The sequence below is a fragment of the Dermochelys coriacea genome, chromosome 5 (assembly GCF_009764565.3).
Source record: "Dermochelys coriacea isolate rDerCor1 chromosome 5, rDerCor1.pri.v4, whole genome shotgun sequence".
NCBI classification, from domain to species: domain Eukaryota; kingdom Metazoa; phylum Chordata; order Testudines; family Dermochelyidae; genus Dermochelys; species Dermochelys coriacea.
In genome coordinates this window covers 1,116,192-1,140,682 of record NC_050072.1, presented here as the reverse complement: position 1 = coordinate 1,140,682, position 24,491 = coordinate 1,116,192, and the positions used below count along the sequence as shown (strand labels likewise).

General features: G+C 53.5%; 1 protein-coding gene across 2 annotated transcripts; it reads left to right on the top strand.

Annotated features, from left to right (window-relative positions):
* The first annotated feature begins 855 nt into the window (after nucleotides 1-855).
* Nucleotides 856-23,770, top strand: SIGLEC15 (sialic acid binding Ig like lectin 15). 2 transcript variants are annotated; one of them, XM_038403927.2, is made up of 8 exons: nucleotides 857-1,279; nucleotides 10,267-10,665; nucleotides 11,190-11,540; nucleotides 12,046-12,067; nucleotides 13,337-13,383; nucleotides 18,080-18,298; nucleotides 18,930-18,971; nucleotides 20,014-23,770. In XM_038403927.2, the coding sequence occupies exons 1-8, from the start codon at nucleotides 925-927 to the stop codon at nucleotides 20,055-20,057; spliced, it is 1,479 nt and encodes a 492-aa protein (XP_038259855.2). In that variant the 5' UTR covers nucleotides 857-924; the 3' UTR covers nucleotides 20,058-23,770. The 2 variants fall into 2 exon arrangements, with proteins under 2 accessions (XP_038259856.2, XP_038259855.2); XM_038403928.2 differs by lacking the exons at nucleotides 12,046-12,067; nucleotides 13,337-13,383 and having other exon boundaries at nucleotides 856-1,279.
* Nucleotides 23,771-24,491: the final 721 nt, after the last annotated feature.

Here is a 24,491-nt window from a genome sequence, read left to right as displayed (position 1 = left end):
CCTTCACCCAGGCGGCGACCTGGAGACGAGCGTGGGGGGATAGGAAGAGGCCGGGGAGGGCAGCTGTACGGAGCCCCGGCTGTCAGAGCACTGGGGGGGCCTGGATCAGAGTCCGGTGGAGTGGGAGGGCCCGGGCTCCCCTACCAACAACACCTCTGCAAGTCACGGGCCTAAGCCCTGACCACTAGGTGATGCTACCTGACCAAATTCCCCACCGACCCGAGTGAGGGAGCAGGGGTGGGGTTTTACCTGTGTACTCTGTGTTGGCGAGACCGATCCTGGACCCTGTGCCCAGGTCTGGTGCCTACGGATTAAACAGGGTGTTGAAAGATTGGAGCGGGGGCAGGAAAGAGCCACGAGGGTGCTTGGCCAGGCAGCGAGGGAGAGAGAGAGCTCTGCCGGGTTAGCTCTCAGACAGCCGCTGGTGAGGTGACCTGCTCAAGGTGTGACCCGGCACAGCCAGAACCCCTGGCACTGCCCTGGGCTCTTGAACCTAGCTGGGAAAGGCAACACACGGCCCCATGGCCCACGTCCGGTCAGCAATGAGGTGTCAATTGGCAGGAGGGAGGCTGATGAGCCCTGGGAACAGGCTGACCGAGGCAGTGGTGGAGTCTCCGTCTCTTCGTACCTCCAGAGCCAGGCGCAGGGGGGCCGGGGTGGGGGTCAAGGGCCTGGGCTACCAGCAGGCCAGACTAGGTGAGCTGCCGGCCCCTTCTGGCTCTGCTGGGGAAGCTGCCCTGGCCCCCAGGCTCTGTGGGGGTGGGGTGGGGGACCTGCCTAGACTCTCCGGCCCTGATACAGGAGACAATTCACGCCTGGTCACTGAGCGTGTTTCTGAAAAGCAGCAAAGAGTGAAAAAGGGAAGCACCCTCCCTCTCCATCCTCCTGGGCCGGAGTGTGACACCCCCACAGCTCTGCAAGGGGATGGGGGGGGCTTGCCCGGGGCCTCACTCCCGCCTGCTTGTGCCCTCTCCTAGACAGGCTTGCGAGGCAGGGACAGGCTGCTGCTGCCTAAGTTGTGCGGTGGGTGGCAGGTGTCTGTGCCCTCCGTCTGTGGGCCTCTGGTTGCCCCCTTCACATCTCCTGCCCAGCCTCATTCCCCTGAGGGCGACTGTGGTTTTGCTGTCTCATAGGACACGACGTAATGAAATAGCCAGTCTGGGACTTCCCTTTCCTGCTGAGCCCAGACGCCCCGGTGCCTGGAGCAGACGGCGCTCAGCCCCTCCTGGAGCGATGGACCCCTGCTGCGTCTGCCTCTGCCTCTGGGGCCTGCTCACAGGTAGGTCTGGCTCTCACCCCCTGCCCGGAGCGATGGACCCTTGCTGCCTCTGGCTCTGGGCTGTGCTCAGAGTGGGTCTGGCTGGTCCCCGTTCTGCCCCCCGTGGGTGCAGGCAGGTCAGTGCTGCGGCTGAGGCTGGCAGCGAGGAGAGAGGCAGGGGCTGGGGGCAGTTCCCATCGTCCAAGGTGCCCAGGGCAGTTGGCTCCTCTGGATGGGGCGGGATGACGGGACCTCGTGCACATGCAGTATATGAGGGTGCAAATTCACACTCATGCCGGGGCAGGGGCAGAAGGGTCCTAGTGCAGATAGCGCAGGCCTGACTGCTGCTGGGTCCAGCGCCTCTCGCATGGGGGCTGGGGCCAGGCAGGGCCTTGCGACTTGGAACAAGGCTCCTTGCTGCTTCTCTCCCCACATCCTCCAGCCTCAGCTGCCAGCTTCCTCCAAGCACCCTGCAGTACCCGATCCCCTACCCCAGCACCACCCCCCACTGCTAATATGTCACTTGGCCCTGCCCCCACAGCCCAGGCCCTGCCCCCACGGCCCTGCCCCCACAGCCCAGCACTGTCCCTGCCTTGGCTCCTGCCACCATACCCCAGGCCCTGCATCCCCCTGTACCCCATGGCCCTGCACCCATAACCCAGTGCTGCCCCTGCCATGTGCCATGGCCCCTGCACCCACACACCTGGCACTCCCCCACCAGCCCTGCACAGACTCAGCTGCATGGGCTCAGGGATGATGCGCCATTGAGCACCCGCTTCCCCTCGTACTTGTGAGTAATGTGGGCTACTAGTAATAGGATCAAAATCATCTCTCATTCAGAACAACTAAATCCTGCTGCAGCGATGTGTGGCCCGTTGTCCATCACTAGTTGTTCTGGATATCAAAGGGAGCAAAGGTGCACATCGGTTTCCCAGTAACACTGCGAGATGTTATGTCTTTCCAGTACGTTATTTCTATATACCTGGAAAACCAGTGAACAGTGACCAGGTAACGATGTCCTCTGAATTCACATCAATCTGCAGCTTGTCTCTGCCAAGATGGCTCTGGCCGGGTGTTTTTACACTGTGTGGCTCCGCATTGTCTCTAGATTTGTACTGGATCTCCTCTCAAAAGTCCACTCTCATCAAATCCTCTGTTGAGTTTCTCCACCTTTCTCACTAGGCCCATCACGGCTGCCGTGCTGTGGCTGAGAAGGTTGTTGGTCTTTGATCCTTTGACCACATGCCCGGTGAATGCGCAGCCTTTGTCTCTGGAAGTTATTTCTGTTGTGAACTGGCCCCTGCAGCTCAGAACACCTGTAGGGCTAGTCAGAGCTGAGCCAGGTGATGCCAGCTCTGGGAGGGGTTCAAGGTGATTGTAAGTCCCTTCTGAGAGCACTGTGACATCAGCTCACTGTTAACGTTAATAGTCTTGCCAGGATTTCAGGGAGTCACAGACCAGATGCTCTGGGACTGCTCTGTATGAAGCCAGACAGGACTCTGGGACAGTGTCACTCCCCTCAGGGCACGCAGTCCATGGCAAAAATCCTCCTCAGTTATGGCCTTCCTTGGTCTGGTTGTCACAGAGTCCCCGGGCGATGCTCTGGAGCTGCTCCCTACGAAGCCAGGCAGGACTCTGGGGGAGTCTCCTCTCTGGGAGCAGCCTGTCTGCAGGACACGCAGCTCCCCCGGCTTCCCCCTTCCTGGGGCTGACCTCGGAGCATCCAGCATCCTCTGCCCCTCCGTGCCCTTCCCACCGCCAGTCCGCCCAGGTGGGGTCCTGGGGAAGCCAGAGGGTCCTGCCCCCCAACTCCACAGTCAGACGTGACTCTCAGCCAGCCAGTAAAACAGAAGATTTATTAGACGACAGGAACATGGTCTAAACCAGAGCTTGTAGGTGCAGAGAACAGGACCCCTCAGCTGGGTCCATTTTGGAGGGCAGTGAGCCAGACAATCCCATCTGCACTTCACTCCATGTCCCCAGCCAGCCCCAAACTGAAACTCTCTCCAGCCCCCTCCTCCTCTGGGCTTTGTCCCTTTCCCGGGCCAGGAGGGCACCGGATTCCTTTGTTCTCCAACCCTTTAGCTCTCACCTTGCAGGGGGGAAGGGCCCAGGCCATCAGTTGCCAGGAGACAGGGTGTCGGCCATTCTCTGTGTCCAGCCCCTGCACACACCTGCCCTCTAGGGCTCTGCAACGATCATACACCCTTATCCCACCCCCTAGATACTTAAGAACTGCATAGGGGAAACTGAGGCAGATAGAGATGGGAGCTAAAATTGGTTCAATGGAATCAATGACATACAGTAATGGCAAAGTTCTTGGTTCAGGCTTGTAGCAGGGATGGAATAAGCTTTAGGCACAAATCAAGTCTCTGGAGAACATCCACAGCTGGGATGGGTCATTCAGTCCTTGGTTCAAAGCTTCAGTGTAGCAAAGTCCCTCCAGAGGTAGGAAGCAGGTTTGAAGACAAAATGGAGGAGCTGCAGCAGCTCTTTATAGTCTCTTGCCATGTGGCCTCTCTTTCTTTGTCCCAAAGACAAGCTGCCCATCACCTGGCCTGGAAACACCTCCAAGTTCTGTCCATAGGCTGGTCCCTGCAGACCTTGCTGAGTCCCAAGGCTTGTCTGCCTTCTCTTAATGGGTCAGTTGTGTAGCTGATGGTCCTGAATGGGCCATCCAGCAGGCTGGGCAGAGCTGACACCAACTTATCTGGGGTGTCACCCAGAAGCACAGCATAAGTTTGAACTACAGACAGTGTAGAGCCAATACTTATATCTTTAACTACAAAAATGGTACACACACACACGGACAGCATAATCATAAGCAGCAAACCATAACCTTGTCTGAGACACCTTATTTGACCCCCTTTACATAAGATTTTGTGCCACTACAGGACATTGGTGGCAACAGTGATCTATATGGTCCCAGTTCAAGTCAATAATGTCACACCCCCAAAGCAAAATTGATGCAAGAAAGGATGGCACAAACATCACTGACTGCATCCCAAGAGCTCCCCATCCTTGGTTCTGTCTTACTACAGCTAGTATTGGGTTAGAAGCCGTACCAGTGTACAAAAGAAATGGTTTATCAAAGTCATGTTCAATAACATGATTGAATTTCTTTACAAACTCAAGGTAAAACTTGGTTAGAAAATAGCGGATTGGATCTGCTCTTGCAGCATGGTTCCTGTATGTCTCATGTGATCTTGCCAAAGGCTAAAGAACCTCACTACTTTATCCATACAAGCTCTGGCCAATGTTTGGAGCCCAATTAACATCAAGTCAATGTAGATATTAATGTTGTTCATAGTATAAAAATCTCGGCAGCTAGCTGTGAAAGCAATATGGTGGTGTGCCTCAGTTTCCCTTTTCATACAACACATCAGGCCTGGAATGTCTTTTCCCCTGTGAAAAGTTCCAAGGCTGTGTACAGGCATTGACTGTGAAACATCAGCATAACAAGGCCTTTTAACACAAAGTGTGTTCTCATGTATCACTCTTAACACGTTCAAGGTATTTTCCAAAAGATTAGGCACGTTGCACATTTTTACAGTTCTTGGTAATAGCAACACATTAGTCACAAAAATTACCGTGAGCAACAACAAATTCATTGCAAGTGTCCATCTACACTCATGTTTGTCTTGCCACCCCTCTGGCTCAATACCACTGGGGTCTGGGCCTTTTAGGGCAAAATTAAGGTCTCTTTTTTCTTTTTTGACCTGTAGGATCAAACCCTGATCTCTCTTGCTTAACACAATTCACTGGCTGATTGGGTGTGATTTCTTTGCTAACAACTATTTGCAAGTCTTTCCTCCCCCAGTCAGTCAGGTAATTTGCATTACCACAGACAGGAGCCAGTTCACCAGTTTTCAGATCCTTAACTGCTACCGATTCCAAGGCTGGACTCGGTCTTAAAGAGAAACCATCCATTTTCACTAACAAGCTGTGACAAAGTGGGACTGTTCTTAATATTTTCTCTGAATATTGTGGGGGTGCCTCAGTTTCCCCTAGGCAGTTCTTAAGTGTCTAGGTGGTGGGATAAGGGTATAGGATTGTTGCAGAGCCCTAGAGGGCAGGTGTGTGCAGGGGTCTGGACACAGAGAATGGCCGACACCCTGTTTCCTGGCAACTGATGGCCTGGCCCTTCCCCCCCGCAAGGTGAGAGCTAAAGGGTTGGAGAACAAAGGAATCAGGTGCCCTCCTGGCCTGGGAAAGGGACAAAGCCCAGAGGAGGAGGGGCTGGAGGGGGAGTCAGAGTGTGTGTGTGTCGGGGGGAATAAATATGGGGAAATAGTTTTACTTTGTGTAATGACCCATCCACTGGGAGAAAAGACTGGGAGTGGATGGGTCATTACACAAAGTAAAACTATTTCCCCATGTTTATCCCCCCCACCCCCCACTGTTCCTCAGACATTCTTGTCAACTGCTGGAAATGGCCCTCCTTGATTATCATCACAAAAGGTTTTTTTTCTCTCCTGCTGGTAATAGCTCACCTTAAGTGATCACTCTGGTTACAGTGTGTACGGTAACACCCATTGTTTCATGTTCTCTGTGTATATAAATCTCCCCACTGTATTTTCCACTGAATGCATCCAATGAAGTGAGCTGTAGCTCATGGAAGCTTATGCTCAAATAAATGTGTTAGTCTCTAAGGTGCCACAAGTCCTCCTTTTCTTTTTGTGAATACAGACTAACACGGCTGCTTCTCTGAAACCCTTCTTGATTAAATCACTTTCCCACCCTTCAGTGGCAGTAAACTGCTTGCAAAGACTCCATGAGGATTCCTTTCCCTCGGAGCTTTTCTATGCAACAATTCACCCTTCACAGAAATTCTGCCCTTACCCTCTTCACCTAGGGCTTGCTCTAGAGGAACACTTTCCTGAGCAACAACAGACTCTTTCTGGGTCTCACTTACATCCAGAATCACCTCTGGCCCATCAGGCGGATTCCTACACAATCCCCTTTCAGGCAAACTGTCAGACTTCCTAGATAAAAGGTAAGAAGCCTTCTCCTTCCCTTTGCCACACACACGTTCAGGAATCTTTTCCTTCTTGCTACAGGTTTCCACACCCTCAGGAGGTAACACAATCAAATCACCTTTCTGCTCTCCTTGTGCCCTGGCTAGGATCTCACCCTGATTAGACAGAGTTGCTACAGCCTTTCCCCAACAACACACAAGCAACAGGCAAAATACAAGCACCAGAATTGTCTGGTCTCTGGGATTTTACATAGACACTAACTGGATGCGACCTAGTTACAGGGCCAGTCTCCGTAGCAGACACAAACTTAGGACCATTCCCTTCCTGGGCTTTAGCTGAATCCAGAACCAGCTCTGAGACAACTGCACTATTCTCCACCATCACAGGCTGAAAGGCCCCTTCTGTCTGCTCCACAGACAAAGAAGAGCCGGAGACACTTTCTCCTTTCCCAGACACACAGCTCGGGATCATTCCCCTGGTCCCAGCACACAGGGCTGTTCACAGACAACTGCTTGGAGACCGGGGTAGCTCCCTCCATAGGCAAGTCAATACCCCTGACAGACACAGGCACGTTTCCTTCACTGTCCCAATTCTCCACCCAGCTAACAGGTAAGGTCCAGGGACACTCGTCTTCCACTCTCCTCACCTTCCCCAACTGCTGACTAGACAAAGCCACAGCTCACAAGGCTGCCTAGGCTCATCCAGACTTTCCTTATCAAGCACCTTGCCACTCCCCACAGATAAACTGCTGCTCTTCTCACTACCGTGAGCTACTTCCAGCAAATCACAGTTACCCTTTTCAGGTTCACTTTTACAAGCAGTACTAGCCAACAATCCAACACCCATAAAAATCTACCCTTTCCTTCCTCTGTTAGGGCTTTAACCTGACCATCCACTTTAATCTGCTCCAGAGAAACATTTCCTGACCAATGAATTCTTTCTGTGCTTCATCTAATTCCAGATTCATTTCTGAGACATTAGACAGACATTCAGAAGCTTCATTCACAGACAAACTGCTCTTTTCCTCAGAAAAACCTTTGGAGAAACCCTCCCCAGGCAAATCATTGCCCATAATAGATCATTTCTTTCCTGTGACTGGCTACCTGGACTGAACAAAGCTTTAATATTTTCCCCAATCAAAAAATCCTTAGGCAATTACTTCCTTACACCAGCTATAACTTCATGCTTAGTACCATTCTATTCAAGGTTGATTCTGGCTTACAGTAAACTCATAGAGGACAACAACATTCAGACTCTGATTTGGTAAGTAATCTTCCTCTTTGACTAGATCTGCTTTAACAAGAGTGATGTTAGAAGCCATAATTTGCCCTAAACAGCTTTTACCATTGACTTTTACGCTCTCTATGAATGTTTCATTACCAGTCCCATATATAGCATTGGCACAATTTATGAGGCCACCTTCTACTGAACTCACAGAAACAGCATTTACATAAAAGGTGGCAGTGTTGGGGTACATTTGGTTACACCCAGACAACTGCTCAGAGTTATACAACATATCAACACTGTTATATACTGGAAAGTTCTGCTGTTCTTCCATTGCTTTTCTCACTTGGAGCTGAAGTCTTTCCACTTTTGCCTTATTTCTGCCAGTCTTTGTTCATACTTAAGTTGCAGTTTACTTGCTGCCTTTTGCATTCCAATTGCTTCTGCAGCTTCTGTAGCATCAGGTAAGGGCTGTGCCCCTGCCTTCTGATCACTGGCCATTTTTAACAGATTTCTCAGTTCTTCATTTGTAGCTTTCTTTCTAAAGCTTATCCCCTTTTCTGAACACAAATCTTCCAGGGCTTTTTTGCAAAGGCCCTCATATGCTCTTTGCTCACCCATTGCTACTGCTCTTTAACCAACCAAACTCTCACTACTAAAATTCAAATTTGGATAGCGTGGGGTTCTGACCCAAAGCTTAATTGACCTGGTTCTGTGGATCCTAGCATGACTACACCACTGTAACGATGCTGGTTCTGGCGGGACCCAACTGAGAGTGCCAATTCAGGACAAATTGCTTAAAGCAGGGCAGTTACAGCCCAAGACTGGGGTTTTTCCACCTCTAAGGCAAACCAAACCAGCCAAACAGAGAGGACTTTGGTCTCACCCCACTGGCTAACCACAAGTCACACAAGCAATTCCCTTAGACACTCCAGTTTCCCACACTCACCACCAGTGCCACTCGTTATGGGGGTGAATGGTTATGAAAACCAATACCCCAATAAAAAAAAAAAAAAAGGTTCTCTCGATGCCTAAGGACCAAGCCCCAGACCCAGGTCAATATACAAATCAGATCTTACCCACAAATCAGGCTGTTGCCAATCCTTTAGAATCTAAAATCTAAAGGTTTATTCATAAAAGGAAAAAGATAGAGATGAGAGCTAGAATTGGGTCAATGGAATCAATTCCATACAGTAATGGCAAAGTTCTTGGTTCAGGCTTGCAGCAGTGATAGAATGAACTGCAGGTTCAAATCAAGTCTCTGGAGAACATCCCCAGCTGGGATGGGTCATTCAGTCCTTGGTTCAGAGCTTCCGTTTGTAGCAAAGTCCCTCCAGAGGTAGGAAGCAGGATTGAAGACAAGATGGAGGTGAGGCATCAGCCTTTTATCGTCTCCTCTAGGGGTAAGAACACCTCTTTGTTCTGACTGTGGAAAATTACAGCAAAATGGAGTTTGGAGTCACATGGGCAAGTCCCTGCACACTTTGCTGAGTCACAAGGTGTATCTGCAGGCTCCAGAACTGTGGGTGTGGACAGGGGGTTCAGGACCGGGCCCAGGCTGGCACTGGCACCATCTCTGACATCTCCACACAGTAGTCATACAAGATAGTAAGACTCACATACAACATAACAAGGGAAAATCTCAGTTCGTCACATCAGAATATTCAGGTTCACCCTCCAGGCAGGCTCGGTGTCATTACAAGTGATAGATCTGAGAAACAATGGTTCTTGATTGTCAGTAATACCAGCCAACTCCCTGACTGCTTTGGTGTGGCAAACAGCTGCAAAATGTCCATATTTCATGCGTTTATTACACCGTGTGTCTGTGGCTGGACACGCATCATCTCTTGGGACATAACTTTTTCCACACCTTGTGCACGTAGGCTTGAATTTGTCCCTCTTAGTCAGGAAAGTTCTCTCTCCTTACCTTGGTTTTTTTTTTTTTTATGACAATGACCTTTAACAAGCATCTGTTTACAGTTTCTAAGCTAGTTTCAGGTGTTTGAAGTTGCTCCTGCCTTTTGTTCTGATGCTGGACTAATTCAGCCTGCTTTGCTATCTGTACCGCTGTGATTAGGGTTAAATCTCTATTCAGCTGTAGCTGCTGTGAAAGGTTTTTATCTGTTAACCCAGTAACCAACCTGTCTCTAATATTGTCATGTTCTGCATTCCCAAATCAGTTTTCAGCCAATGTACACAGAGCTCTTATAAAACAGTCAACATTTTCCCCTGCTCCTTGAATTCTCTGGTGAAAACACACCTTTCATAGACCTCATTTCTCTGCAGTGTAAAGTGGGCATCAAACACAGCCAGAACCCTTTCCTAGTCATCTTTGTAACTGTCTTCAGTAAAGTCAAAGGATTTAACTATCTGCTCTGCCTGCTTCCCCGTAGCACACATTAAAGTTGATACCTGTGTATCTCCGGTGTCTTTGTGGAGTTTGTTTGCAATTCAAACCCTTGCAAAATACTGATCTCAAAGCTGAAGTTCTCTGGGTCATTGGAGAGTGGCATGTCCATTAGATCCTGCAACTTTTGTTGCTTTGTTCCTTCTGTTTGCAACCTCTCTTGTTGTTTTCTTTCCATCTCTGTTCTTAGTTTACTCCTGACACCATGTTCTTCCATGCCAGATATGGGCTGGCTACAGGGCTTCCTTTCCAGAGAGAGACACACCAGATGTGTTGACCATAAGATCCTCTAATGCTCTGATAGGTAGAGCCCAGGTTAGCTTAGACTCAGCGCCCCTGGGTGGCTGAACGGTGTAATACAGTTCACATCCCATCACACCTTCTGTCTGTGTCTCTAGGGGGTGCACTGTGGGGCGGCTGGGCAGAGCCCATCTGGAACATGCATGTCCCCCCATGGATAACAGGGCTGAGAGGAGATTCCATTGTGCTGCCCTGCACCTTCACACACCCGCACCATGACTACATGGGTAAAATCCAGGTGATCTGGAAGCCCAATATTTTCCAATGCCTAGTGAACAACCGCAGCACTGAGACCGGCAGCTTCGAGAACTGCACGACGGGTCAGGAGCCAAGTGGGCGCTACCGCCTGGCCGGGGACCCCCGGCGGCACAACCTCTCCTTGCACATCGCAGGGCTGCGCTTCGAGGACAGCAGAGTGTACAAGTGCCGCGTGGTGCTCCTAGGTATACGTGGAGGGGCCTACGAGCACAGCGCTGGGATAACGCTCACCGTGGAAGGTACCGTGCCCAGGGTCAGGGTACTGAGCCGTTGGAGCCCGTCTAGGCAATCCTGGGGTCACGCACTCTCTGCCAGCCAGGGCCCTGCTGCTGGCCGCACCCTGGAGCAGGCAGGGGAGGGATGTATGTGGTGCGGGGGGCTCTGAGGTCTGTTCACTCCCAGAACTGGGGCTGCCCCCCTCTGAGAATGGCCCTGTGCAGAGCCCCCAGTGCCCGGAGCCATCTGCAGGCAGAGTGCAGTATGGAGCCTGTGTGAGGGCCCCCACCCGCCTGTCCCCTGCCTGCTGTGGGCACAGATGGGCAGCTTTCCTGGCATCTGCCCCCTGTGCTGCGTGCCCGGGCAGGGCCTGCCCAGGGGATTGCTCTCTGCCATAGCTCAGACACCCTGAAATGCCCCAGGCCTTTTCCCTGCCCCAGTGGGAGGTGTCTCAGTAGTGCCCAGCCCCAAGGCAGATGGGGAGGGCGATTCCAGCCCCCCATGGGCTGCCTGCTCCCCATCGTTCCCTCCTCTTCTCTCCCCACAGCGCAACCCAGCATCCTCAACCTCACGCTGTTCCCCGGGCCCCTCCCTGTGTGGCTGGCCTGCACGGCCGAGGGGATCCCTGTGCCCAACATCACATGGCTGGGGCCGGCGGTGAGCGAGGTGGTGCAGTTGCAGGACTCCACTGGGTCCTGGAACCAGATGACGCAGGTGGTGTCAGTGAGCCGGAACGGGACCTACACCTGCCGGGCGGAGAACGTGCATGGCCGGGTTGAGAGCTCGGTGCTTGTGGGGCTCAAGGGACCCAAGGGGCCGCTCCTGCTGCTTACCATCCTCCCAGCAGCCCTGTTCCTGCTCGCCGTCCTCCTGCTTGCTCTCTGCGGCCGATGGAAAGGTAGGGGTGAGGCGCACCCAGCCCGCCTGGCACTGCAGCAGCCCCCGCAGCGGGCCCGGGCCAGGGCAGGCGTTGGCTGGAGTGGCTGCAGCAAGGGCCTCAGCTCAGCGCCACCCCTAGAGCCCCCCAGCAAACCAGGCCACACTGCAGTGAAGCCCTCCCTCCGCCCCACAGTGCGCTTCCCACGCAGGGCGACCCCCAGCAGCCCCCTGCCCAGAGCCCAGAACCCAATGAGCCCTGCAGGTGCCTGGGGGCTGAGTGGGGAGAGGGTCCCAATGGGCACTTCTGGGAACCCCAGGACTGAGGTATGGCGCTCCCACCCCCAGCTAGCCCTGTCCGCCCCAGTGCTGTGGGGTGGGGGCGGATTCCTGGCACTGCCCCTTACTCACAGCCATGTTTCCATGGCATCTGGTCTCTGCAGTGCCGCAAGCTCCAGAACTGTGGGGGTGGGCAGGCGGTGCAGGGCCGGCACCACCTCCAACTTCTCCACCTTGTTCTCTTACAGGCTGTTGCCAGGTCCTGGGGAGGTGAGTGTCCTCATGGTGCCTGTGTGTGTCAGTGGGTGTGGAACGGGAGCGGGTGTGTCTAGGTGGGTGTGTCAATGGAGTGTGTTTTGGCAGATGTGTGAGGACATGGTGTGCATAGTGGGTGTGTGTGCAAGGCCTGTATGTGTCTGCCTGGGTGGGTGTGTGAGAGCAGGGGGTGTGTGTCACTGTGTGTGTGTGAGGGCCTGGTGTGTGTCTGGGTTGGTGTGCAAGGGCAGGATTTGTGTCAGTGGGTTTGTGTCTAGGTGGGTGTGTGAGGGCTGGGAGTGCATAGTAGGCAGCTGTGCATGGCCTGGGTGGTAGTGTCGGGGCTGTGTGCGCAAAGGCAGGGTGTGTGTGTGGCCAGGTGTCTCTAGGCAAGTGTGTGCGGGCAGGGTGTATGGAGTGTGTATGTGTGTGAGGCCTCAGTGTGTGTCTCTGTGGGTGGGTGTGCTAGGGAAGAGTGTGTCAGTAGGTGCCTGTGTCAGTGGGTGGTTATGTGTGGGCAGGTGCATATGCGTAGGTGTGTCTGGGCAGGTATGTGAGGGCAGGGTGTGTGTGTGGGCAGGTGTGCAAGGACAGGGTGTGTGTCTGGATGTGTGTGCGGGGACAGGGGGTATCAGTGGGTGGTAGTGTGTGTCTGGGTGGGTCTGCAAAGGCAGGGTGCATGTCTGGGCAGGTGTGTGGGGGCAGGGGTGCAAGAGAAGGGGGTATCAGTTGGTGGTTGTGTGTGTGTCTTGGCAGGTGTGTAAGAGTAGAGGGTGTATCTGGTTGGGTGTGCAAGGGAAGGGTGGGTGTGCAAGCAGGTGTGTGAAGGCAGGGGGTATCAGTGGGTGGTTGTGTGTGTCTGGGCAGGTGTGTAAAGGCAGAGGGTGTGTCTGGGTGGGTGTGCGAGGGCCGTGTGTGGGAGTGGATGTGCGAGGCCAGGTGAGGTCTGTGACACCATGATCTCTGCTCCACCCTGTGCCGCTCGCCCACTCGTGCCCCGCACTGGTGCTGCCCCCTGCAGACTGGTTCTTTGCACCCCCGACCACAGCAGGGCGCAGGGCTGAGCTGGGGACTTTGATCTGCTCATGGCTGGAATGAGACTAAATACCCCCCCAACCCCCAGGGGTTGTGGGGCCAGGCCGGGTCTGTCTGGGCTCAGCAGCTGGGCTGGCCTGGGGGCGCCCCCAGAGTGTGTGCCAGGGATGGTGCTATGGGGGGCTGGGCTGGGTCTTTCCCTGGGCAGTCGGGCCTAGCTCCCTTGTCTAACCCGCTTCCTTCTCCCAGGGAGCCGGCAGCCCGGGTGGGCTTCACCCAGGATGCACCTTGCACAGGTAGGAGCCGGGCATGGCCCTGGGCCAGCTGCAGGGGGTGGGGGGGGCGCTCGGTGCAGCACAGGTAGTGTTCCAGGCCAATGGCACCTCGCCACGCCTCTCGTGGGGGGCATGGGGGGGCTGGGGAGGGCGTGTGAGACATTGTGGGTGGGGGCATGGGTGGAGGGGACTGGGGAGGGCATGTGGGACATTGGGGATGGTGGGGGCATGTGGGGGACTGGGGAGGGTGTGGGGGACATTGGGGGGTTGGGTGAGGAGGGGCATACCAAGTATCTGCTGATCAGACCACTCTTTTCAAGCGATTCCCCTCCCCCCCCCCCCGCAGAAGTACCAAACAATTAGTAACTTTTAAAAAACAAAATATTTTGGCATCAGAACTTGCTGTCCCCCCCAACCAATCTGAATGAGCCAGGCAGGCCCAGCCCCCTGCACAGCCCCCAGCCCCCAGCGCAAGTCAAAAGGGCCTTCACCAAACGCAGCAGGTTTGACCAGCTGCCCCATTGCCATGTGTGTGTCGTGCACCCCTGGGGAGCTGCATGGAGCCTGCTGTCACCTCCCTGCCACCCCAGGGTGCAAAGGGCACCGAGGGCTGCCCAGTCCTGCCCCTCCCCCCCATAAATGAAGCCGTTCCCTGCCTGTGCATTAGAATGGCCAGACTGGGTCAGATCAAGGTGCCTCCAGCCCCGTGTCCTGTCCGCTGACAGTGCCAGTGCCAGGCGCCCCAGAGGGAGTGACAGGACCGGGAATCACCCAGTGACCCATCCCCGGTCGCCCATCCCAATTGCATAGCAGTCAGAGGGTAAGGAACGCCCGGAGCATGGGGTTGCAATCCTGACCATCTTGCCTAGTAGCCACTGTTGGACCCATCCTCCAGGAACCAGGGCCCCCATGGAGGCAATGGAGCCTGGTGCAGGGAGGTCAGTCCCCAGAGCAAGGGGCCAGCCAGGGGCAATGGGGCATGGCATGGCAGGGGTGGCCCCGCTCTGCCCAGCCCAGTGCAAGGGCACTATTTACAAACCAGAAGTTGCCAGATGCACACTGGCCCAACCAGCCCTGTGCTGCCAGCGTGCCCCTTGCCCTCAGGGGGCTGGCCCATGCCATGCCACACAGCCCCCCTGCCCAACACAAGCACCCCTCCAAACTCCCTAGGGCAAGAGCCCCCCTGGATCCGCTATGCCCAGTGCCCCCCAGGCCTCCTCAACAAATGCACAGCACCCTGCAGAACATTAGCCCTGCCCAGCGCCCCCCCTGCCCACAGCCCCACCACAAGTGCCCAGCACCCCCACAGATCCCCCAATCCCTAGTGCCCCAACACGCACATCTTCCCCGCCCCCGTCCCAGCCCAGCATCCCCCCTGACCGCTAAGAGACCCCGTCCCCCATGCCCTGCCTCCCGGCCGCACCCCCCGGCCCTCTGGGAGGCGACTGTGTCTGCCGGGCTGAGCTGGCAGCGCAGCCAGGGCTGGTCCCGGGGCCGGAAATCACTCCGGACCCTCAGGAGTGGTGCCATCAGCCAGGCTAGGACCTGCCCCAGCCGGGCCCCTTCAAGACGCCTTGCCTGGAGGGGCCCAGCCAAGCCCCCCACATTATCCCCCCTGGCTGAGACTGGCCAGGCTTCTGTACCAGTCCCAGGGGGCTCAGCTCTGGGGAGACAGGTGGGACCCCACAGGCGGTGGGAAGCAGAGACTGCCCGGAGCTGGAGGTGCCCTGGGGTCTGGCCGGGGGCAGAGAGGAGCCAACAGGTGAGGCCAGGGGGTGGAGAAGAGCCCTTGGCCAGCCTGTGGGCAGGCCGAGAAGACCAAGTGATGGGGGGGGCAGCAGGCTGGCGGGGTCTCAGGGCGCAGTGCGAGTGGAACAGGTTGGGGCCCCTTCTGAGCATGGGCCTAGCTCCATGGCGCCACTGGCACCATTGTAAACCCGGGACTGCCAGGAACTTAGTCTTTTATGAACCCAGCTATACGTTTGGCCTTCACAACATTCCCTGGCAAGGAGTTCCACTAGTTGACTATGTGAAGTATTTCCTTATGTTTGTTCTAAACCTGCTGCCTATTAATTTCGTTGGGTGACCCCTGGTTCTAGGGTAATGTGAAGGAGTAAATAACACTTCCCTACTCACTTTCCCCACCCCAGTCATGATTTTATAGACCTCTGTCATATCCCCCCCTGAGTCGTCTCTTTTCCAAGCTGAAAAGTCCCAGTCTGATTAATCTCTCCTCACAGGGCAGCTGTTCCAGACCCCTCATCATTTTTGTTGCCCTTTTCTGAACCTTTTCCAATTCCAATAGATCTTTTTTGAGATGAGGGGACCACATCCGCACGCAGTATTCAAGGTGTGGGGGTACATGGGTTTATATAGAGGCAACAGGATATTTTCTGTCTTATTCTCTCTCCCTTTCCTAATGGTTCCCAACATTCTGTTCACTGTTTTGACGGCCGCTGCGCACTGCGTGGATGTTTGCAGAGAACTATCCACAGATCCAAGATCTTTCTTGAGTGGTAACAGCTAATTTAGATGTCGTCACTTGCTATGGATAGTTGAGATGATGGTTTCCAATGTGCATTACTTTGCATTGATCAACACTGAATTTCACCTGCCATTTTGTTGCCAAGTCACCCAGTTTTGTGAGATCCCTTTTGTAGCTCTTCACAGTCTGCCTGGGACTTGACTATCCTGAGTAGTTTTGTATCATCTGCAAACTTTGCCACCTCACTGTTTACCCCTTTTTCTAGCTCATTTATGAATGTTGGACAGCAGGGGTCCCAGTACAGATCCCTAGGGGCCCCCGCTATTTATCTCTCTCCACTGTGAAAACTGACCATTTTTCCTACCCTTTGTTTCCTGTCTTTTAACCAGCTTTCAGAGTAGCAGCCGTGTTAGTCTGTATTCGCAAAAAGAAAAGGAGTACTTGTGGCACCTTAGAGACTAACAAATTTATTAGAGCATAAGCTTTCGTGAGCTACAGCTCACTTCATCGGATGCATTTGGTGGAAAAAACAGAGGAGAGATTTATATACACACACAGAGAACATGAAACAATGGGTTTATCATACACACTGTAAGGAGAGTGATCACTTAAGATGAGCCATCACCAGCAGCAGGGGGGGGAAAGGAGGAAAACCCCCCATTGCGACAAGCAAGGCAGGCCAATTCCAGCAGCCAACAAGAACACCAGAGGAACAGTGGGGGGTGGGGTGGGAGGGAGAAATAACATGGGGAAATAGTTTTACTTTGTGTAATGACTCATCCATTCCCAGTCTCTATTCAAGCCTAAGTTAATTGTATCCAGTTTGCAAATTAATTCCAATTCAGCAGTCTCTCGTTGGAGTCTGTTTTTGAAGCTTTTTTGTTGAAGTATAGCCACCCTCAGGTCTGTGATCGAGTGACCGGAGAGATTGAAGTGTTCTTCAACTGGTTTTTGAATGTTATAATTCTTGACGTCTGATTTGTGTCCATTTATTCTTTTATGTAGAGACTGTCCGGTTTGGCCAATGTACATGGCAGAGGGGCATTGCTGGCACATGATGGCATATATCACATTGGTAGATGCGCAGGTGAACGAGCCTCTGATTGTGTGGCTGATGTGATTAGGCCCTATGATGGTATCCCCTGAATAGATATGTGGACAGAGTTGGCAACGGGCTTTGTTGCAAGGATAGGTTCCTGGGTTAGTGGTTCTGTTGTGTGTTGTGTGGTTGCTGGTGAGTATTTGCTTCAGGTTGGGGGGCTGTCTGTAAGCAAGGACTGGTCTGTCTCCCAAGATCTGTGAGAGTGATGGGTCGTCCTTCAGGATAGGTTGTAGATCCTTGATGATGCGTTGGAGAGGTTTTAGTTGGGATCCCAGAGAAGACTTTCCCTCTTATCCCATGACAGCTCACTTTGTTTAAGAACATTTGATGAGGGACCTTGTCAGAGGCTTTCTCAAAGTCCAAGTATACTATGTCCACCCTGGTCCACATGTTTGACCCCCTCAGAGAATTGTAATAGCTTGGGGAGACATGATTTCCCCTTACAAAAACCATGTTGACTCTTCACAAATTAACACAAATTGTGTTAATCTCTGTGTCTGATCATTCCGTTCCTTACTAAAGTTTCAACCAATTTGCCCAGGACTGAAGTCAGGCTCACCGGCCTGTAATTGCCAGGATCACCTCTGGAGCCCTTTTTTAAAAATCATTTGTTACTTTAGCTATCCACCAGTCGTCTGGTACAGAAGCTGATTTAAATGATAGGTTAAATATCACAGTTAGTAGTCCTGCAATTTCACATTTAAGTTCCTGCAGAACTCTTGGGTGATCCCATCTGGTCCTGGTAACTTATTACTGTTTAGTTTATCCATTTGTTCCACAACCTCCACTACTGACACCTCAGTCTGGGACAGTTCCTTAGATTTGTCACCTAAGAAGAATGGCTCAGGTGTGGGAATCTCCCCCACATGCTCTGCAGTGGAGACTGATGCAAAGAATTCATTCAGCTTCTCCACAATGGCCTTGTCTTCCTTGAGTCTCCTTGAGCACCTCCAGCGTCCAGTGGCCCAACTAATAGTTTGCCAGGCCTCCTGCTTCTGATTTACTTACAAAATTTTTGGCTGTTAGTTTTTGTGTCTTTAGCTCGATGCTCATCACCGGCTTTCTTGGCCTCATTACACTCACACACATGCCTTCCCGGAGTTCATGCTCCTTTCTCTTTTCCTTGCCAGGAGGAAGGGAGAGCGTGGGGAGAGCTCAGCCTGGTGAGGCCGATACCTGCTCTCCCTGCCAGCCAGCTGCTCATGCCAATGGGCTGCCTCCTGCCCAGGCCCTGCCCCAGCCTGGGCCCAGCTCCCCTGTAAGGCAGCTGCCTGTGTCTCCAGCAGAGAACCCGGACAGCTGCACCTACGCAGATCTGATCTTCCCCAGCGCTGGGGCTGGCAGGAGAGGTGAGTGGATGAGCCGGGCTAGGGAAGGATCCCAGACTATCCCTGCTCCACGCCAGCCTGCCCAGGGCTGGTTCCCCACCCAGCCCCGCAGCCCCATGCTCCATAGGACACAGACCCCCTGCACCAACCCCCAGCCCAGCCTGCTCCTCCTGCGGCCCCAGACCAGGGTGTGCTGCTGCTGTGCTGACCTGGCACCGGCCCTGTGCCCTGCACACCCCTCCCACGGCTCTACCAGCACTGGCCCACATGGACCAGGCATGCCCCTCCTGACCCAGCCATGCGCTCTCTGTGCCCGTGGCTAACGCCCCTCGCTAGGCCAGGGCTGGCAGACACTGGCATGGAGCTGAGCATCTGCGCTTTGGGCTGGGTGACTCAGGGCAAACAGCAGCTTCCTGGGTGTTGGAGAGGGATCCCACCTCCCTGCTGTGCAGGGGCCCAAGCCCTGGGAGCGCGGGGGGCTGGAGCCGGAGCAGCTGGCACAGCAGTGTTTGCTTCTCCTGCAGCAGTGGGCCCCGGGTGGGGGCTTGTTGGGGGAGCATGGCCATGGGGAGGGGCAGACCCAGAGGGAAGCAGGGTGTGGAGGGCCTTTCCCTGCACGCCTGTCCTGCTAACCGTGGCTCCTCTGCCTCAGGTCACCAGCCCGCAGCCCAGAGCCCCCCAGCGCCAGTAGAAGGTAAGTGGCGCTTCTGGCCACAGTGGACAGGCCTAGTGGGGGCACCCAGAGACGAGTGTCCGCCGTGGGGAGAGCCTGGCCAGTGGCCTGGGTCCCGCTGAGCTGCCCCCAGGGTCCTCTTGCAGGAGATTCGTTGGTTTCCTGTGGCCCTGCTGGGCACCATCCCCCGAGGGCAGCCATGCCCTGGGACTTGGGCTCCAGTGCTGTGTCTGTCTCCGGGCACCCAGGGCCAGAGAGGGGAGCCCCCTCGCCACGCGTTACCAGCGGGAGCTCTGCACACCATCCGAATGACCCCACACACCCTGGGGGGTAGGGACGCCCACCGCCATGGCCCTGACAGACCCCTCCTTCCCCACACACAGGCCTGGTGGGAGGCAGCCCCAGCAAGTCACCCCATGGAGGCAGGGGGGGGAAGCTGTGGTTCAGCTTTGCTGTGTGGTTATTAAACACCAGAGGCGGGAGGGGTTCTGTGTCAACTAGAGGGGCCGCAACTCCGCACCGCATGAGGGATCCCTGTATAAAAAGCCCCTGCGCCCTACCCTAGAGGGGCTGCGTCTCCGCACTGGGTGAGGGACCCCTGTATAAACAGCCCCTGTGCCCCACCCCAGAGGGGCCGCAACTCCGCACCGCGTGAGGGACCCCTGTATAAACAGCCCCTGTGCCCCACCCCAGAGGGGCCGCAACTCCGCACCGCGTGAGGGACCCCGTATAAACAGCCCCTGCGCCCTACCCTAGAGGGGCCGCAACTCCGCACCGCGTGAGGGACCCCTGTATAAACAGCCCCTGTGCCCCACCACAGAGGGGCCGCAACTCCGCACCGCGTGAGGGACCCCTGTATAAACAGCCCCTGTGCCCCACCCCAGAGGGGCCGCAACTCCGCACTGGGCGAGGGGTCCCTGTGTAAGCTTCCCTGATGCCCCCACCCCAGAGGGGCTGCATCTACGCACCAAGCGTCCCTGTATAAGCAGACCATGTGCCCTCACCCCAGCATTGGGCAAGGGCTCCCAGGACCCTTTGCTAACTCATTCAGGTCTCTCTCCAGAGGTCACCTATTCTGAGCTGATGCCATACAGGGGACCCAGGTGAACTGTCCATCCCGGGACCCTCCCTGCCCCATTCCCTCTGGAGTCACCGCACAAGGCACTGGAGCCTGGAGCAACCCACCTCAGCAAAACGACACTTGGCAGCCTTCCCCCGGGGCTGTGAGCGCAGCCGCCCTCCCTCCCTGACATGTTCTTCTGTACCAGACACAGGCTAGCTACAGAGCTTGCTTCTACACCAGCTGTGTTCAGCATCAGGTACCTTGCTCTGCCATGGATCGCTGAGGGTAGCTTCAATAAGGTGTGATACACACCGCTGCCTATTGACCAGACAGGACGATGCAGTTTAGCATCCCCTCACATCTCCCCCTTCGAGTTCCTTTGTTCCTCCCATTTACCGTAGTTACATGACCATGCTGCCTGTGAGGCTCAGGACGGATCAGTCTGTGAAGCGTCTCTGAATCATCCTGGTTCTCTAATTCCACGACTCGAACGCATGGTGGCTCCCTCGTCAGGCTGTCCATTAGTTACAGTGAGTAACTGTGGCTGGTTTGGAATCCTTGTGTCGTCTTGTTCTGCATCCGCCATCCGCTGAATCTGCTCTGTCGATTGTTCTTTCTGCAGAACTAACTGCAGCTGTTGACGGTGCCCGTTGAACTCTGCACTTGGGGCTTGGTCTCACATGAGCTGGGCACTGAATTCTTTGTCTTTACAGCAACTGGAGTTGCCCATCCATTTTCTCCATCCAGTATGACATGGACACAGCCACTAGGTGCTAGGCCCGGCAACTCTGTAACTGAATGATGTGTGTTGTAAAAGTGTTCGTAAGATCTTCTAGCCTTTTTAGCCTGCTCTCTGCATGTCTGGTCACTTTGGAGATAGATCCCCCTGGAGAAAGCTGGAACAGTCGTTCTGAGTTGTGTTCCTATCAGGAGTTGTGCTACACCATACCCAGTAGCTGCTCTTGGTATTGATCTGTAACTCAGTGGACCAAGGAGTGGATCTTTCTGCTGCAGGATTTTCTTGGCTGTCTGCACGGCTCTCTCAGCCTCTCCACTCGCTTGTGGGGCATGTGGGCTGCTACTAACAAGATAAAAACCCTAGTTTATTCCAAATGACTTAAATCTTGCTGCAATCAAGAGCTGTTGTTTCTGGGATCTGTCCCTTGTGATGACACCACACCTGCCTGGAGAGTGAACCTGAATATTCCTGGCAAGACTATTGACTTTTAAAGTGACTCAGGAGCTGATTTCAAAGTCCTCTGTTTGTCACTGGTTGTTCTGGAATATCGAATGAGCACAAGTGCACTTCAGTGTCAGTAACCCTGTGACACGTTACGTCTGTCAAGTACATTATCTCCATACACGTGGAGAAACAGGCCGCTATGACGAGATAGTGATGTCCTCTGAACTTGCATAAATACACAGCTAGTCTCTTCCAAGGTCTCTCGGGTAGGGATGTTTGTACACTGTGTGGTTCAGCATTGTCTCTTAGAGGTGATTTGTACTGGGTCTCCTTTCAAAAGTCCAACATCACCAAATATTCCATCGAGTGCTTCCACCTTTCTCACTAGGCCCATCATGGCTGCCACACTGTGGCTGAGAAGGTTGTTGGTCTTTGATCCTTTGACCATATGCACGGTGAATGCAGAGCCTTTGTCTCTAAGATGAACTGGCCTATGCACTTCAGAACACCTCCAGGGCTAGTCAGAGCTGGGCCAGGTGAGGTCAGCTCAGGGAGGGGTTGAAGGTGTATGTCCCTTCTCAGAGGACTGTGACATCAGCTCCTGAGTCACTTTAAAAGTCAATAATCTTGCCAGGAATATTCAGGTTCACTCTCCAGGCAGGTGCGGTGTCATCACAAGTGACAGATCCCAGAAACAACAGCTCTTGATTGCTGGTAATACCAGCCAATTCCCTGACTGCTTTGGTGCAGCCAACAACTGCAGAATGTCCATATTTCATGCATTTATTACACTGTGTGCCTATGGCTGGACATGCCTTATCTCTTGGGATATGATGTTTTCCACCCCTTCTGCACATAGGCTGGAATTTGTTCCTCTTAGCCAGGTAGGTCTCTCTCCTTGCCTTGTGGGGGTTTATAATAACTTTTAACATTGAAGTGCTTTTTATAGCTTTTAAGCTAGTTTCCGGTTTTTCAAGTCGCTCCTGCCTTTTGTTCTGTTGTTGGACTAGTTCAGACTGCTTTGTTATCTGTACAGCTGTGTGTAGGGTTAAATCTCTGTTCAGCTGTAGATGCTGTGAAAGGTTTTTATCTGTTAACCCAATAACCAGCTTGTCTCTGATATTTTCATGTTTTATTTTTCCCAAATCCGAGTTTTCAGCCAATGCGTGCAGAGCTCTTATAAAACAGTCAACATTTCCCCCTGTTCCTTGAAGTCAGTGGTGAAAACATGATCTTTCATAAACCACATTTCTCTGAGGTAAAAAGTATGAATCAAACATAGCCAGAACCTTTTTATAGTCATCTTTGTGACTGTCTTCAGTAAAGTCAAAGGATTTAAAGATGTCCTTTGCAGGCTTCCTCAGAGCATACATTTAAAAAGATGCCTGTATATCGTCAGTGTTTTTGTGGAGTTTGTTTGCAGTTCAAAATCTTGCAATATATTGCATCCAGTCTGACCATTGGGAAGGTTTGTCAAAGCTGAAGTTCTGCAGCACTGAAAAGTGGCATGTTGATGAGATCCTGCAACCTTTGTTTCTGTTCTTAGTTTACTCCCAACACCATGCCATGTTCCTCTGTGCCAGATACCAGCTGGTGACAGAGCTTGCTAATAGACCAGCTGCGTTCCTCATGCCAGATAGGGCTGGGGAGCATTTAAATAAGGTATTATATACACAGCACCACCTGGTGGCTGAACACTGTAATGCAGTTTAGCACCCTATTTAACTCCTATGACCCCAAACACCCTTGCATTCACACCCTACACACCACTGTGACCATCTGTGTACGACATATACCTTGGGGGCATCATCTGAAAACTAATAACCCGCCGGTCAATAACATCATGGAGAAATGTTTGTAGCACCAGTGTATGTAAAGTCATGAATTCCCTCTGTACAGTGTTATTAGCACGTGTTCAAAACAGGCAGCCCTGCCAAGGCAAAGGTTGTCAAACAAGCCTATCCCCAGCAAAGGAATGTGTGTTTACCTCCATTTACATATGTAGTGAACAGGGTCTTCCAGACAGAAGGGGGAGGAGAGGGCTGGGAATGGAACAATCTGCATTTCAGCAAACTCAAGTAAGGGAAGAAATAGTCCAGAGCTCCCTTCCCCACCACGCTCCATGTCGCCTTCCTCACAGCTTGCATAAACTTTACTTTGAGGATGACCGGCAGAAGAATCCACTTCAAAGGTTCACTGAACGATAAAAGCAAGAGGCAGAGAACCCCCAGTTCTCTCTCTTTCACCTAAGAAGACAAAGGCCCCAGCACCTTTGGTCTCCTGGGAGAGATCCGGCCGGAGGAGTGGGCCCGTCACCATCTTGCTGGAAGATGGGGGGGGGAGAAGACTAGCTTAAACAAAGCCTGGAACCAAAACTTGCTAGGTTACGTTTCAGACTTTCAGGTGAATGTTTTCACTTTTATTTGCTGGTAACTTTAGCTCTTATACTTGAATTCACTTCAAATCCTGTCTTCTTTTGTTTTGTTTTGAATCCAAACCAACTCGGTGCTGTGTTTGAACTGAACTGTTCGGTAGCTCCATTAAACTAATAAACTGCTGAATATTGACTCCTTACAGGGCCAATGAACCTTAATTTCCCGCTGACTGTTCCAGGAAAGGGCTGGCCATTTTAGAACACACGTTTTGGGGAAACGTTTTGGGCTGGCACAAATATGGAATCCCCTCAGTTGTTAACCCCAGCTGGTGGAAGCCAGTGGGAATCTGGTATTGCAGCTGGCTCCGGGATCCAAAGCCCAGACCGAGCCACAGTGGCACAGCAGTGAGAGGCACTCACAGTCACAGGGTAAGAGGTGCCACAGCCCCTCACTGGTCTGGGCTGCACCCCAGAACGTGACCGCTCCCCATTACCCCTCATCCCAGCTCAGGGAGTGGTGCCTGGACAGGGGCCTGTGGCTACGGCTCAGTCCCCGCTGTGGAGGCCCATGAGTGGTTCACTACCCTGTATCAGCCACGCGTCAGGCCTGACGTACTCCCTACACCTAACACACTGGGTCCTTCAACCAGGGGGCTCTGGGCGGGGCCCAAGGGGTTTGCAATGCGGGAGGGTGTGAGGGCTCCGGCTGGGGGTGTGGGCTCTGGGGTGGGTCCAGGGATGAGAGGTTTGGGGTTTGGGAAAGGGCTCAGGGCTGCGACAGTGGGCTGCGGTGTTGGGGGGGGGTGATGGTGCTGCCCATGGGAGCCAGCTGAGGTCACTCTATCAGGGTGAACTGCAAACAAAACGAGGGGGACAAACCCCAAACGCTGGTGGATATTCCAATACTTAGATTTACCAAGC

Coding starts and splice junctions, on each gene's coding strand:
- SIGLEC15 (XM_038403927.2), top strand. CDS start 925: ATGGGGGGGGCTTGCCCGGGGCCTCACTCCCGCCTGCTTGTGCCCTCT. Junction 12,068..13,336: donor TGTTGCCAGGTCCTGGGGAG/GTGAGTGTCCTC, acceptor TCCTTCTCCCAG/GGAGCCGGCAGCCCGGGTGG. Junction 13,384..18,079: donor CCAGGATGCACCTTGCACAG/GTAGGAGCCGGG, acceptor TTTCCTTGCCAG/GAGGAAGGGAGAGCGTGGGG.